Source organism: Mangifera indica, chromosome 12 (genome assembly GCF_011075055.1).
Source record: "Mangifera indica cultivar Alphonso chromosome 12, CATAS_Mindica_2.1, whole genome shotgun sequence".
Taxonomy (NCBI): Eukaryota; Viridiplantae; Streptophyta; class Magnoliopsida; order Sapindales; family Anacardiaceae; genus Mangifera; species Mangifera indica.
This window is the reverse complement of record NC_058148.1, coordinates 14835241-14848101: the sequence shown is the minus strand read 5'-3', so window position 1 is coordinate 14848101 and position 12861 is coordinate 14835241. Positions and strand designations below refer to the sequence as shown.

The 12861-nt window shown below is 32.8% G+C and overlaps 2 protein-coding genes across 2 annotated transcripts; both read right to left on the bottom strand.

Moving 5' to 3' along the window:
- Nucleotides 1–2394: 2394 nt before the first annotated feature.
- On the bottom strand, nt 2395–4317 carry LOC123192115 (probable leucine-rich repeat receptor-like protein kinase At1g35710). The gene has a single exon (XM_044604571.1). The coding sequence runs from the start codon at nt 4315–4317 to the stop codon at nt 2395–2397; it is 1923 nt and encodes a 640-aa protein (XP_044460506.1).
- Nucleotides 4318–6673: 2356 nt separating this feature from the next.
- LOC123193434 (3-oxoacyl-[acyl-carrier-protein] synthase I, chloroplastic-like) lies at nt 6674–10632 on the bottom strand. Its single transcript, XM_044606430.1, has 7 exons — nt 9918–10632; nt 8572–9003; nt 8207–8380; nt 7706–7819; nt 7488–7589; nt 7207–7273; nt 6674–7120 (listed from the first exon to the last, which is right to left on the bottom strand). The coding sequence occupies exons 1-7, from the start codon at nt 10368–10370 to the stop codon at nt 7053–7055; spliced, it is 1410 nt and encodes a 469-aa protein (XP_044462365.1). The 5' UTR covers nt 10371–10632; the 3' UTR covers nt 6674–7052.
- Nucleotides 10633–12861: the final 2229 nt, after the last annotated feature.

Genomic DNA, 12861 nt, shown 5'->3' with positions numbered 1-12861 from the left:
TTTTTAGGGTTGAGGGGATAAAAGGAAATAAAATTTAAAGGGTTAGGGCTTCGTTAACTTTAACCACCCATGAGCGGATGTTTGAGATTTTCAAAGATGAGGGATGGAAACTTGGAAAAATAACATACTCTGGGTGAGAATAAGTCCTTTGACCTATATATATGAGCAACTCGTAATGCATACTTTAATGCTTGAAAAGCTTTTCCTTCTATTTTCCTGCTCACTGAATAAAAATTTCTACAACCTCTTTATGTGGATACTAATGTTTCTCTGTCCCCTGCGTATTTGACTTGACTTAAAAGTGTCTTTGTCATGCATTCATTCATTTTTAACAACGAAATTTGAAAAGAAAGAGGTGGACTACTTTAATTTGGGTTCTCACATAGTTTGGCCACTTGCCCCTTGTTCCATATGGACAATAAATTTTCTGCAGCTCTACTTTCTCACGTAGTTGGAAAGTAGGACTCTTAATTAAAGGCTGATAAGGTAGTTGATTCCTTGGTCAAGGTCTTTGTCTTATGTAAGTAGTTATTTTTTCCCCAATGAATTATCGTAACCCTAGCTCCTTTTTTTCTTAAGTATCTTGTGATTGAAAAAATATAAATCAAAATGTATTAAACAAACATAGACTACATTTATCTTCAAAACAAGATATAGGTAATGAACACTTTTACTTAAACCGGATCATTCTCTAATTGGGTTTGGAATGATTTTACAAACCAAGTGAAAACCTTGGGTTCAGTGACCCATTTTATAACCACTGTACATGATAAATTAAAATTTTGATTTGGATATGTTTCTGATGAATTTTTAATTTATACCCTCTTGGTTGTGTACCCCTTACTTAAGTTACCAATTGAGAGCTACGTGGATGCTAATTTTGCCCATTCTTCCACTAGAAAATTAATGTTTTGTTAATAGATTCCTGATTCTGACATCTAGTTAAGCGTTGATATCATAGTTGGTATTGTAGTCTAGGTATTTGTCTTGTATGATTATCCTCTTGTATGAGTGATTCTTATTCTATGGCCAATTTTCATTACTTGGCTCCCTTTCTTTTCAATCTTTAACACTTTTGACTAATAGAGTGATGCTAATTTAAGCTCTGAAAGAGAAAGACTTTGAAGACTGCCTAATATATTCATTTATTTTATAAGTTCTTTGCCTTGTTTCTTGGGCTTGATGGTTGAAAAGTCTCCAATTTCTTTTTTGAAAAATCCTACACTTAAATTTTCTGCCACTTGCCCCTTGATATGGACACTAATTTTGCCAATTTTTCCACTATGAAAATGATGTCATGGTAATACTGTCATGAGCCAAACTATTCTTCTGGTTTATCAACAATTTTATATAAAATTAAAAATCTTGTGCTAAATAATTATCCACTATTATGAAAATAGTAGACAATGTGTGCATGTTAGATGGATATAAGCTTTTAATTAAACTATGTGTACTTACTTTGAGTACACAAATATATATACATTTGATATGTGTCATCATGTAATTGAATAATTATGAACTAAAAATAAAATAATACTTAATCATCTGATGATACATATTTATTTGTATATTTATAGTAAATATACATAGTATTTCTCATTAGTTTTCAACATGATTCGAACTGTTGTTTGAGAATTTATATCCACAGTTTTATTGTAAATAACTTTGGAAAATGATTTAAATAAAGTGTAAATTTACAAGAAAATTTGGCCTATGAATAACTTGGCTTAGGGAAAATTATCTAAAGATAATAACTAGATTTTCTAACATTACTGCCATCCATTGTAGACGGAAAATGCAAAAGAATACAAGCTGGTAGATTGTCTCCTCAAGAGTCTAGACAAGAGATGTTTACCCGTATACCAAATGATTAGTTATTATTCTTGTAACTACTCATATTTGTTCGTATCGTTCTATAAGTTAAGGCCGGGTTTTTTCTTATAATATTAACATTATCACTTGCCTAAAAAAAAAAGATTTTCCTTCTGTGTGAGGGTTACGATTTTCATGACGAAGTTTCTTTTCTTATTTATTTATTCCATTTATCTTCAAATGTTTAGCCTATTAAATTCTTAGTAGAGCGATGGTGAAAAGAAAATACCTTGAAAAATGCCGATTATGTTACTTTTTTTTCCCTCAAGTTCTTTGTCCTGTTGGCAGTCCAGTATGACATTTAAATAATTTTATGACTTATTAATTAACCAAATCTGAAAATGAATTTAATTTTCTACTACAATATTAAAAGTTGAACTTTTACTAATTTCAAAAAAGTACAATGATCGAACTTCTTTATCTGAATGCAATAAAAAAAAAAAAAGGGAAGTGAGAATATAAAGCCAAAATCACATTATAAGAAATTTATTCATTTACATATTAAACAAAACCTTAAAAGCCTTAGTTTCCCACTTTACCGGGAATTAAACCAGAAAGATCGTTATAAGCAAGAGACAACATTTTAATATTGCTCAAATTTGTAAGGGAAGGAGCAATGACACCACTAAGATGATTATGACTTAACGATAAATTCAAAAGGAACTTTAAGTTACCTATCTCTGCAGGAATGGTGCCATAAAAATTGTTCCTATCGAGGTATAAATATTTTAAGTTGCTCAAGTTTCCAATAAAATGAGGAATAGGGCCACTAAATTGATTTTTGTTTAACACTAAATCCGAAAGGGATTTCAAGTTGTCTATCTCCTCAGGAATGGCACCAGAAAGGTTGTTATTGTGGAGATAGAAAACTTTTAAGTTGCTCAAGTTTCCAATAGCCCGAGGAATAGAGCCACTTAATTGATTTGTGCTTAACTCTAGATCCGAAAGGGACTTCAAGTTGCCTATCTCCTCAGGAATTGCGCCAGAAAGGTTGTTGGTGTGGAGGTAGAAAACTTTTAAGTTGCTCAAGTTTCCAATAGCCCGAGGAATAGAGCCACTTAATTGATTTGTGCTTAAAGCTAGATCCGAAAGGGACTTCAAGTTGCCTATCTCCTTAGGAATGGCACCAGAAAGGTTGTTTCCATAAAGGTAGAAAACTTTTAAGTTGATCAAGTTTCCAATAGCCCGAGGAATAGAGCCACTTAATTGATTTGTGCTTAACGCTAGATCCGAAAGGGACTTCAAGTTGCCTATCTCCTCAGGAATGGCACCAGAAAAGTTGTTTTCATAGAGGTATAAAAATTTTAAGTTGCTCAAGTTTCCAATAGCCCGAGGAATAGAGCCACTTAATTGATTTGTGTTTAACGCTAGATACGAAAGGGACTTCAACTTGCCTATCTCTTCAGGAATGGCACCAGAAAGGTTGTTTCCACAGAGGTATAAAAATTTTAAGTTGCTCAAGTTTCCAATAGCCCGAGGAATAGAGCCACTTAATTGATTTGTGTTCAACGCTAAATCCGAAAGGGACTTCAAGTTGCCTATCTCCTCAAGAATGGCACCAGAAAGGTTGTTTCCATAGAGGTATAAAAATTTTAAGTTGCTCAAGTTTCCAATAGCCCGAGGAATAGAGCCACTTAATTGATTTGTGTTTAACCCTAGATCCGAAAGGTACTTCAAGTTGCCTATCTCCTCATGAATGGCACCAAAAAGGTTGTTACTATAAAGGTATAAAACTTTTAAGTTGCTAAGATTTCCTATGGAATGAGGAATAGAGCCGCTCAATTGATTTATGCTTAACTCTAAATCCAAAAGAAACTTCAAGTTGCCTATCTCCTCAAGAATGGCGCCAAAAAGGTTATTTGTGTGGAGGTATAAAGCTTTTAAGTTGGTCAGGTTTCCAATAGAATAAGGTATAGAGCCACTTAATTGATTTTCTCCCAAATCTAAATCTATTAGAGAGTTTAAGTTTCCTATTTCGTTAGGAATAGAACCAGATAACTTATTTGAATAAAGGTGAAGGACCTTTAGATTTTTTAGGTAGCTGATTTGAGGAGGGATGACACCAAAGAGTTCATTCACGCTTAGATCAATGAGTGCAAGATTGGGAAATAATGAGAAAGATAGTTCATGAAGTGTGCCTTTCAGACTTGTGTTGGTCAAGTTAACACTTGTGATACTTTCGGCATGATTGCAAGAGATTCCAAACCAAGTGCATAGACTTAATTTGGTTTTGAGGTCGATAGAAGTATTTGTGACATTTGGAGAAGAAAGAGTCCAAGATGGCAGAAGAGAATGGTTGTGGTTTTGAAGGCTGGCTTTCCATTTTAGAAGAGCCATTGCTTCTTGAGAAGGATCAGAAGCAACATCAGGTGAAGAATGAGACATAACAACAAACATAAGCAGGGAAAGAAGTGAAAAAGCTCTCTTCAAGGTTGACAACCCCATTGTTTCTGATATTATGTGATGCATATTATCATTCGGAAACTCTGACATATATAGGCAACTCATAAAGCATACTTTAATGCATGACAAGCTCCTCCCTCTAATTTCCTGCTCACTAAATCAAATTTTCTGCTAACTCTTGATGTGGATACTGATGTTTCTTGTCCTTTGCTAACATTCACAAATGCATAAATGGTTAGACGAATCTGACTTGACTTAATGTGTCTTTGTCTTGCATTTTATTCATTCATTCATATTTATTGTCTATAGACAAATCTCACATTAACAAAGTACATGAGAGATGTTATGTATGTATAAGCATCTCATATTGTTTAAAGAAACTAAGCTAAGACTAATTAAATAATATGTGCACTCCTAAAATTTCAGGATGCATTTTGAATTGCAAAACAGGACAGTGGGTCGAATTAGGATATTACTGAAATTGACATTTGAAAGTCTCCAATTCCAGGTTGTTTTGTTGAGAAATTCTACTCATAATTTTTTTGAAACTTAATTAATCGGGCACTCTTCTTCGTTCTAAGGTCAAGACATCTATTGTTTTTTGCATTGTGAATGCCATTACCTATATGCATAGATGTGTAACTTATAAGTTATAAAACACGGGTGTTTGAAAAGTTTCCAATTCCAAGTTTGTTGTTTTCAAGGTTAGATTCAAACCAAGTCGAGTTTGAATATAAATTGACTCAAGTTTGACTAGAATCTTAAATGGTGAGTTCGAGTTTGAGCTTAAACTTGCTCGAATAGGTTTAAGATGTTATTGGAGGTCATCGGCAAAATGATTAATACTATCAATGAAATCAATAGTATCCTTAGTAAGATAAATAGTATTACCAACAGTATAAACGTTGTTGTTAGAGGGAGATTCAGCTGAAACTATAAAGTTGAAAGTTCAATTTGAATCAAACTGAGTTAACTCAATTTGAATTCAACCATATTTTGTTTCCAAGTTTCCACTACGCACACACATACACTTGCCCCTCGATGCAGACACTAATTTTGGCTATTCTTCGAATAGGAAAATGATGTTGTGGCAATAGAATCTTGATTCTAACATCTAAGCAATCCTTTTCATCATAGTTAATACTCTGGTCAAGGTCATTGTCTTATACAATCATCCTCTTGTCGTAGTTGCCTATTATGTTAAATTTTTTTAAAAAAAGTTCTTTGCCTTGTTACTTGGGCTTGGCGGTCCAGAAGTCTCCAATCCCAGGTTTCTTTTTTTGTTTAAAAACTCTACACGCAAAATTTCTGCAACTTGCCCATTGAATTGGGCACCAAAGTTGCCCATTCTTCCACTATTTAAATGATGTCATGGTATCACACTCTTAAGCAAAATTGTTATTGTGATTTATTGTCAACAACTGAAATATACAATTAAGAGTCCTGGATAAGATAATCTACCATAGCAGCGATTAGGAGTGGTTAATCAACTTCTTTATCCAGTAATATGAGAATGGTGAATAATGTGTGCAAATCTATCACACTAAAACTTACGTCTGCAGTTATGATAGATTGTAAACTGAATTTACAAAGAGAAATTGTCCAGAGAATAACTTGCTTTCAAAAGAATTATCTAAAGAGATAAACAAATTTTTTTAAAGAGTCCTATTGTCTATCATAAGATGAGGCTTATCTTATCCTTACTAATGGATGCTAACCATTTTTTTTAGAGAGATCTTTTTGTCTCTCTCTTTTTATTCTAGTGATATTTTATATTTATATGATTAAGAGTATTAACGATTGCAATCTATTATGATAAAAATTTATTACCTTTTATTGTAGGTGTAAAATATCAAAGAAAAACAAATCGGCAGATTGTTTTCTCAAGTCTTGAGATGTCTATCCGCATGTCAAGTTGCTAATCACTATTCCTGCGGCTGCTCACATTTTTCCAATGTCGTTGGGCGAGTTCAGTCATGCAGGAGTTTTTTTGGTATTATACTAACATTTAAGTAAAGACTAATGGCGTGGTTGACACTTTAGTCCAGGATATGATCATCCTTCTGTATGAGTGGTTCAATTTTTATGACGAATTTTCATTACTTGTTCCCTTTATTCCTCTTTACTAACAGAGTGATGGTAAAAAGAAAATACCTTGAAGATTTACATCTTTTTTTCTCAAGATCTTTGCCATGTTACTTGAGCTTCCATGCTTCTTCCTATAAGCTTAAATTTTACCTCAGTCAATATGGAGGATGAATGCAAATTCGTCAATGGATTCAAATTTCTTCTGCAATATGAATGCATTTGTTTTAATTAGATTTCACCAATTTCATAAATATATATATATAAAAAAAAATTATGGAACTTTTCTGAATTCAATAAAAAGAAAAAAAAATAGAGAAACCGATTCATTCATTAAAAGAGAGCTTATGAAGCCTTTGTTTCCACAAGCACAAGACTGGTTATAAATGAAAGGCCTTGCGGCAGGCAGTTTCCTCATCAACAGCATTACTTCAAAGCCGACAAAACTTCATGCCCCAATAATCCCATAAAATCCCACTCGTTTTAAAACAAAAAAAGTTGTGCAGTTCTTAAACCAGAGTTCAACTCATAAATTATTACATCACTAACAACTACTAAGAACCTGGACGTAAAATATGCAGCAACCCTAGAATGAAGATGAAGCAGCTTGATGCTGGGATTAGTTGCTAAAATCCTGTATGTAAGATTTATATCCTACAAGCAATGCAGAATGGCCGAATCATCTTAAACAATCAAGGCTTGATAGCAGAAAACGCCACCACAGAGTTGTGCCCACCAAATCCGAACGAATTTGAAATGCCTGGAATGTATAAAGTTTAAGTGAGTAAATTGGGATCCCACCTAATATGGCAATGGAAAATGACAGTGCCACAGGGTTGAACTTACCAACATTCACTTCATGTTGCTGCTTTTTGTTGGCAACAGTATCAAACTCAACTGCAGGCTCTGGGTTCTACATTCATAGAAAATAGTACATCAAACATCATAATTCAGGAGGCTAATTACAGTTACACAGAGGCCAAATATTTAATATCTCTATAATAATTAACACAGCTGAAATACCAGGTTATATTTTGCAGTTAATATCTTGAATAGATGTTAGCTTAGATGACAAAAAGCTGTAAATTGCCAAACCAATCAGGTGTAAATGAAAATGTAGCACTTACAAATTGATTAATGGTAGGATGCAGCCATCCAGTAGTTATGGCCTTCACAGTGGCAATGGCTTCCAACCCCCCAGCTGCACCAAGGCAGTGCCCAATCATAGACTGAAACATAACAGAAAAAGGTTAAAGAGGAAACAGCAGCCAGCCAATTACATGAGAGAGAGTCATCACTTTTTAGCCATCTTAAATTCTAAGGCAGAGAAGAGAGAAAGGAATACCTTGGTGGCATTGATCTTGATCCCTGAGGTGCTCTTGAACACTTTTTTGATAGCATTTATCTCAGCCAGGTCACCAACTGGAGTGGAGGTTGCATGAGCATTTATGTAGTTAACCTGAAAAACAAGCAGTTGTTCAATTTACTAATTTTTAACAGTTATTAACAAAAGTAAAGACTACACCAAAAGTAATTCGACGTTCATTAACAAAATCAGTGTGTAAGCAAACCAAAGCACAAAAGCATTTTATAGAACCTCTCTTATGGTCCCAAAAGCCAAAAACAACTGTGGGTGCCTCATGCATACTGAACTCACCACATTTATCAGAGTGTTCCTATCTTACAAATCATTACCCTTTTTTTTTTTGGTGTTTTGGCCTAAATGCCTAATTAGTCACTTAATTTCCAAATCAGTTATTCAGACTAAATCATCCTTATGTACGCCGAAACTATGCTAAAATACCATAGAACAAGAAGATTGGTTATAGAAAACAAATAAACATACCTCCTCAGGTGAAACACCAGCATCTTCAAGGCAGCTCTGAATACATGTTGACACTCCAAGTCCATCAGATCTTGGGTCAGTCATATGATAAGCATCACAGTTAACAGCACCTCCTAAGTACTCTGCAATGATCGGTGCACCTCGTTTCAATGCATGCTCCAAGCTCTCCATTATCTGTCAAGAAAATATTAACTCTCATAAAAGGATTTTGTAACTGGCAGGCAAAAATGTGATTACCACAAACATTAAAACCAATAAACCAAAATTTTAAAAATGTTACCCCAAATATTAAAACCATGAGTTCAGAAATTTAAACTTAAAAGTGCATGTTCAACCCTAAGCAATATCAGGAAATGCAAGCTTACCAATACTCCAGCACCTTCACCCATAACAAAACCATCTCTATCTTTGTCCCAGGGCCTTGAAGCTGTTTGTGGGTCATCATTTCTCTGAGACAATGCCCTGCATGCAACAAAACCTCCCAAGCCAATAGGAATCATGGCTGCTTCAGTTCCACCAGCAATCATCAAATCAGCCTCACCTCTACGGATGTGATTAGCAGCTGCATAGAAGCAGTAATTTGAGGTAGCACAAGCAGTTGAAATTGAATAATTTGGACCCATGAAGCCAATATCCATTGCAAGTAAAGCAGACCCCATGTTTGTTATGGAATAAGGAATGAAGAAAGGACTTATTTTCCGGTAACCCTTCTCTATTAGAGAATGAATGCCATCGGAAAAGGCTGTAAGACCACCCATTCCTGTTCCCACAAGCACCCCAGCTCTCTCCTTATCAACCTAGAAACATAAAAATTAACAATACAGTGAGTTCACAAAAATAGCAACCCCTCCCCATTTCTGCCCTTGAAATAAAAAGGGAAAAGAAAGAAGCAAATGAGATAAACGATTATTAATGAAGCACAAATCACGAGGAACAGACAATTCAAGTAACTCAAGAAAAAAATCGTTAATAAATTTACTTTACTGAAATATAAACCTTACTTAATCAACAGTCAAATAAGCCAAAAAACCAGCTTCAACCAGAGAAAAGGAGGATGAGGATGCCAACTAGTTTTAATAAACAAAGAAACCACCACAACCTTGGAACCAAATAATGAACATTGTAGCACTGAGAACACAAAGTTCATGGGCTCCAAATCCACAAAATACACAGACAAATCAAAAGCAGTTACTGAAATATAGACTAATCAACTCATATGTGAAATAACAGTGCACACATAATATATTTTCAAATTCTGTATCGCCACTAGAAATACTAAATTCTGGTATATGTGATAATATAACTCCTTTTAAATATGAAATAGAATTCTAATCCACAAAACAGTTGTATATCTAAGTTGATTCCTTCAATTATTATAATACATTTCAAACTGTAAAAGGCAAAATTAACTGAAAATGTCAAAAGTAGTTATCATACATAAATATTCCGGAAGGTGAAATGATAAATTGAGTGAAAATACCCATATATCAATACAGATAAATTGTCAGTGACCTAAAATTCAAATCCCAGAAACCATCATCAGCTTCAATGACCTCAAAGATTAATTAATTAATTAAATCATATAGTAATTAATTATTTCAAAGATAAGTTATTTATCACAATAAATCAACAAATTCAAATCTCCTGTACTGATAATTCAATAAATAATCACAAAACTAAGCACAAAAAATAAATAAATAAACCAGCTAACCTTCGTTAAGTTATCACCACCAAGATCAGCATCTTCCAGAGCCTTCTTCCCAGCAACAATGCAGTACCTCAAACAATCATCGAGTCTCCTATCATTCTTCGGGTCAATAAAACCCTTCCCACTAAACCCCCGGATCTGACCCCCGAACCGGGTCGGAAATTTACTCGCATCGAAGCGATCAATCATGGAAATCCCACTTTCGCCGGCCAACAATTTCTCGTAATAAACATCAACGTCATTCCCAAAAACGGAGACCAACCCCATGCCGGTGACAACCACGCGCTTCTTGGGGTCCTTTTCTCGCTTGGACGCGGATTTGGTAGCGGAGGCGGTGATGTGGGAGAATTTCTTGGTGGTGGGTCGTACATTGTTATTGGAGAGACTGAAGTTGGTGTTTTTCCGAAGTGGGTTTAATGGCGTTGCGTGAAGAGATGTGGCTTGAAGAGATTGCATGGTAAGTGTTTGTGTTAATGCCCGTAAGAGTTTGCGTACACAATGAGAACTATAAGAAGAAGAAGGCGATGATAACGAGGTTTAGTGGTTTGGGTGTTTAAATACGTGGAGAAAGAAAGCGATGAATAGCTGGAGACTTGAAGTTGCAGAGAACTGTCAAGGTTGGCGTTGAGCTACCGATGTGGTTTGTGGACTGTGGGATGTTTTCGTAAACCACGTGAACAGCTGAGATCGTAGCCCTCGAGTCTCGCTATTGGGTATTGGCTTTTCACTTAAATAAACTATGTAACAGTTCTCTTTAGTCCCTGAGGTATTCTCTCCGTATAAATGATCCATTATAATCTAATATTAACATTTACGTCATTATAAGTAGTAATTTCAAAATAATACCAGAAGGTATTAGGTTCAAATTATCATTTTTTTTTTTATTGAATGAAGTGAAATTTTAAACTTTTATATTAAATGAACCATACTTTTATTTTTTTAATAAAATGAAACAAATTTTTAGTATTTTTTATTTAAAATACTGAACAAATACCATTACGATTTTTTATTTTAATTTATTTTATTTTAGGAAAAAATTGATAAATTTGGTATATTCAATAGAAAAAAATAAAAGTTTACGGTCGTTTTAATAAGAAAATTTTAGAGTTCGATCTCCCCAAAAAAAAAATTTAAAGTTTGATATAATTTTTAATTATACCCTAACTTTTTCTTAGGTAAATGAAATTAAAAGTTGATATGATTTTTGAAAAACTAAAAGATGGTTAAATGACAATTCCAGTAAAAATTCAAAACTATGATCAAAACCTAATAAACCTTATTAATTAGTGTATACTATGATAATGTGAATGTAATTAACTATTCGACATTGTATTCTTCTTCATCGATACTACTTTTGTTGACCCTTATCTTGACAAATCACTTTCACACTCCCAACCTCCAAGTTATCTCTCTTCCACATTTATCATCTTTTCCCTTTCTATTGCACATTTAGTCAATCCTCGCCAACCTCATTTTGCACCTATCATCTCCTCTTATATTGTATTATTCGCTTTGGGTGATCTATTTCCCTATCTCTTTTTCTCTTGTGAATCACAAATGCACATGCTAGTGACCCTCTTTGTCAACCCAGTTTGATTATTTCATTAGTTAAGTCTCTATACCTAGATGCCAACACAACATTTGCAAGGTTGGATAAACAACTGACACATCATATTTATTTATAGTGACAACTATGCTTTCCAAAATTGTAAAAACTAAATGATAAGTTCTTTAACCTATAAAAATATTAAGTTGTCGTATTTAAAACATTAAGATAGGTTATATAAAAAAGTTAATCATTTTATTTTTTAATTTCTTTGGTGATGAAATTACTATTTTACTCTTGTAATATTAATTTTTTTACCGATTTTGTTTTTATTGAAAAGTGTAATTTATACCATCAAGGGATAGAAAAGTGTGAATGGGACAAGGCAATTCACCCTAAAATAATATAGAATTAACATAAAAATAAAAATGGGTTATAATATATGTAAAATAATACCTTTATGGAAAATGTCATCAATGTTTGGACAAAATAAAATTGAAATGTATCTCATTAGCATGTACAAAATATTTAAAAAAAATATAAATATTAACTATATTATAAATCAAAAGAAGTTCATACGGAATTCTTATATAGCTAACAATAATATAATTTAAGTTTCATGAGAATCTCACCTGTATATAATATACTCTTGTGATCTTGTTATTTAGTTTTTAAATTATTTTTATATATAATTAAACGATATGACAATCTCAATATTATAAGAGTTAAAACAAGCCGTCAAACCCTTGGGTTAATTAAAAAAATATATTAATATTAAAATTCATCAAGTATAATGGGTAATTATATATGATGTTGAATTTATATATTAATATTATTTTAAATTTTTATATTAAAATTTATATATGATGTTGAATTTACTTTTTATTTTATTTTAAATTTTATTAAATTTTTAATATTTATCAAGTATAATGGATAATTAAAAAAAATATTAATATTAAAATTCATTAGCAAGTAAAACGTTAACGGACAAGGGCAATATGGGTATCTGCCACCTTTGCGGTGAATTTCACAATACTTGGCAAACGACGGTGGGTTTGATATTATTCTGGTAGTTAAAGGGGAAATAATAGTAAACCTTGGGGGGTTAACGGTAAATTAAAATATCCATAATTTATAATTTTCATTGAATATTTAAAGAGTCTAACGGATATTCAATAAATTTACCAAATGTTTAATAAAGGAGCAATGAATTATTCTTGAATTTTATCGTATGGATATTTACAATGTTTTAATTAAATATTAATCTATAAATTATCCTTATAATTATATTACAGAAATAATAAAATATTTTACAAGATTACTAGATAAAATTTGAAGCGGTAAATCTATAAATTATCCAATTCATTTTATCTTTTAATTATTTCAAAATGAAAATAGGAT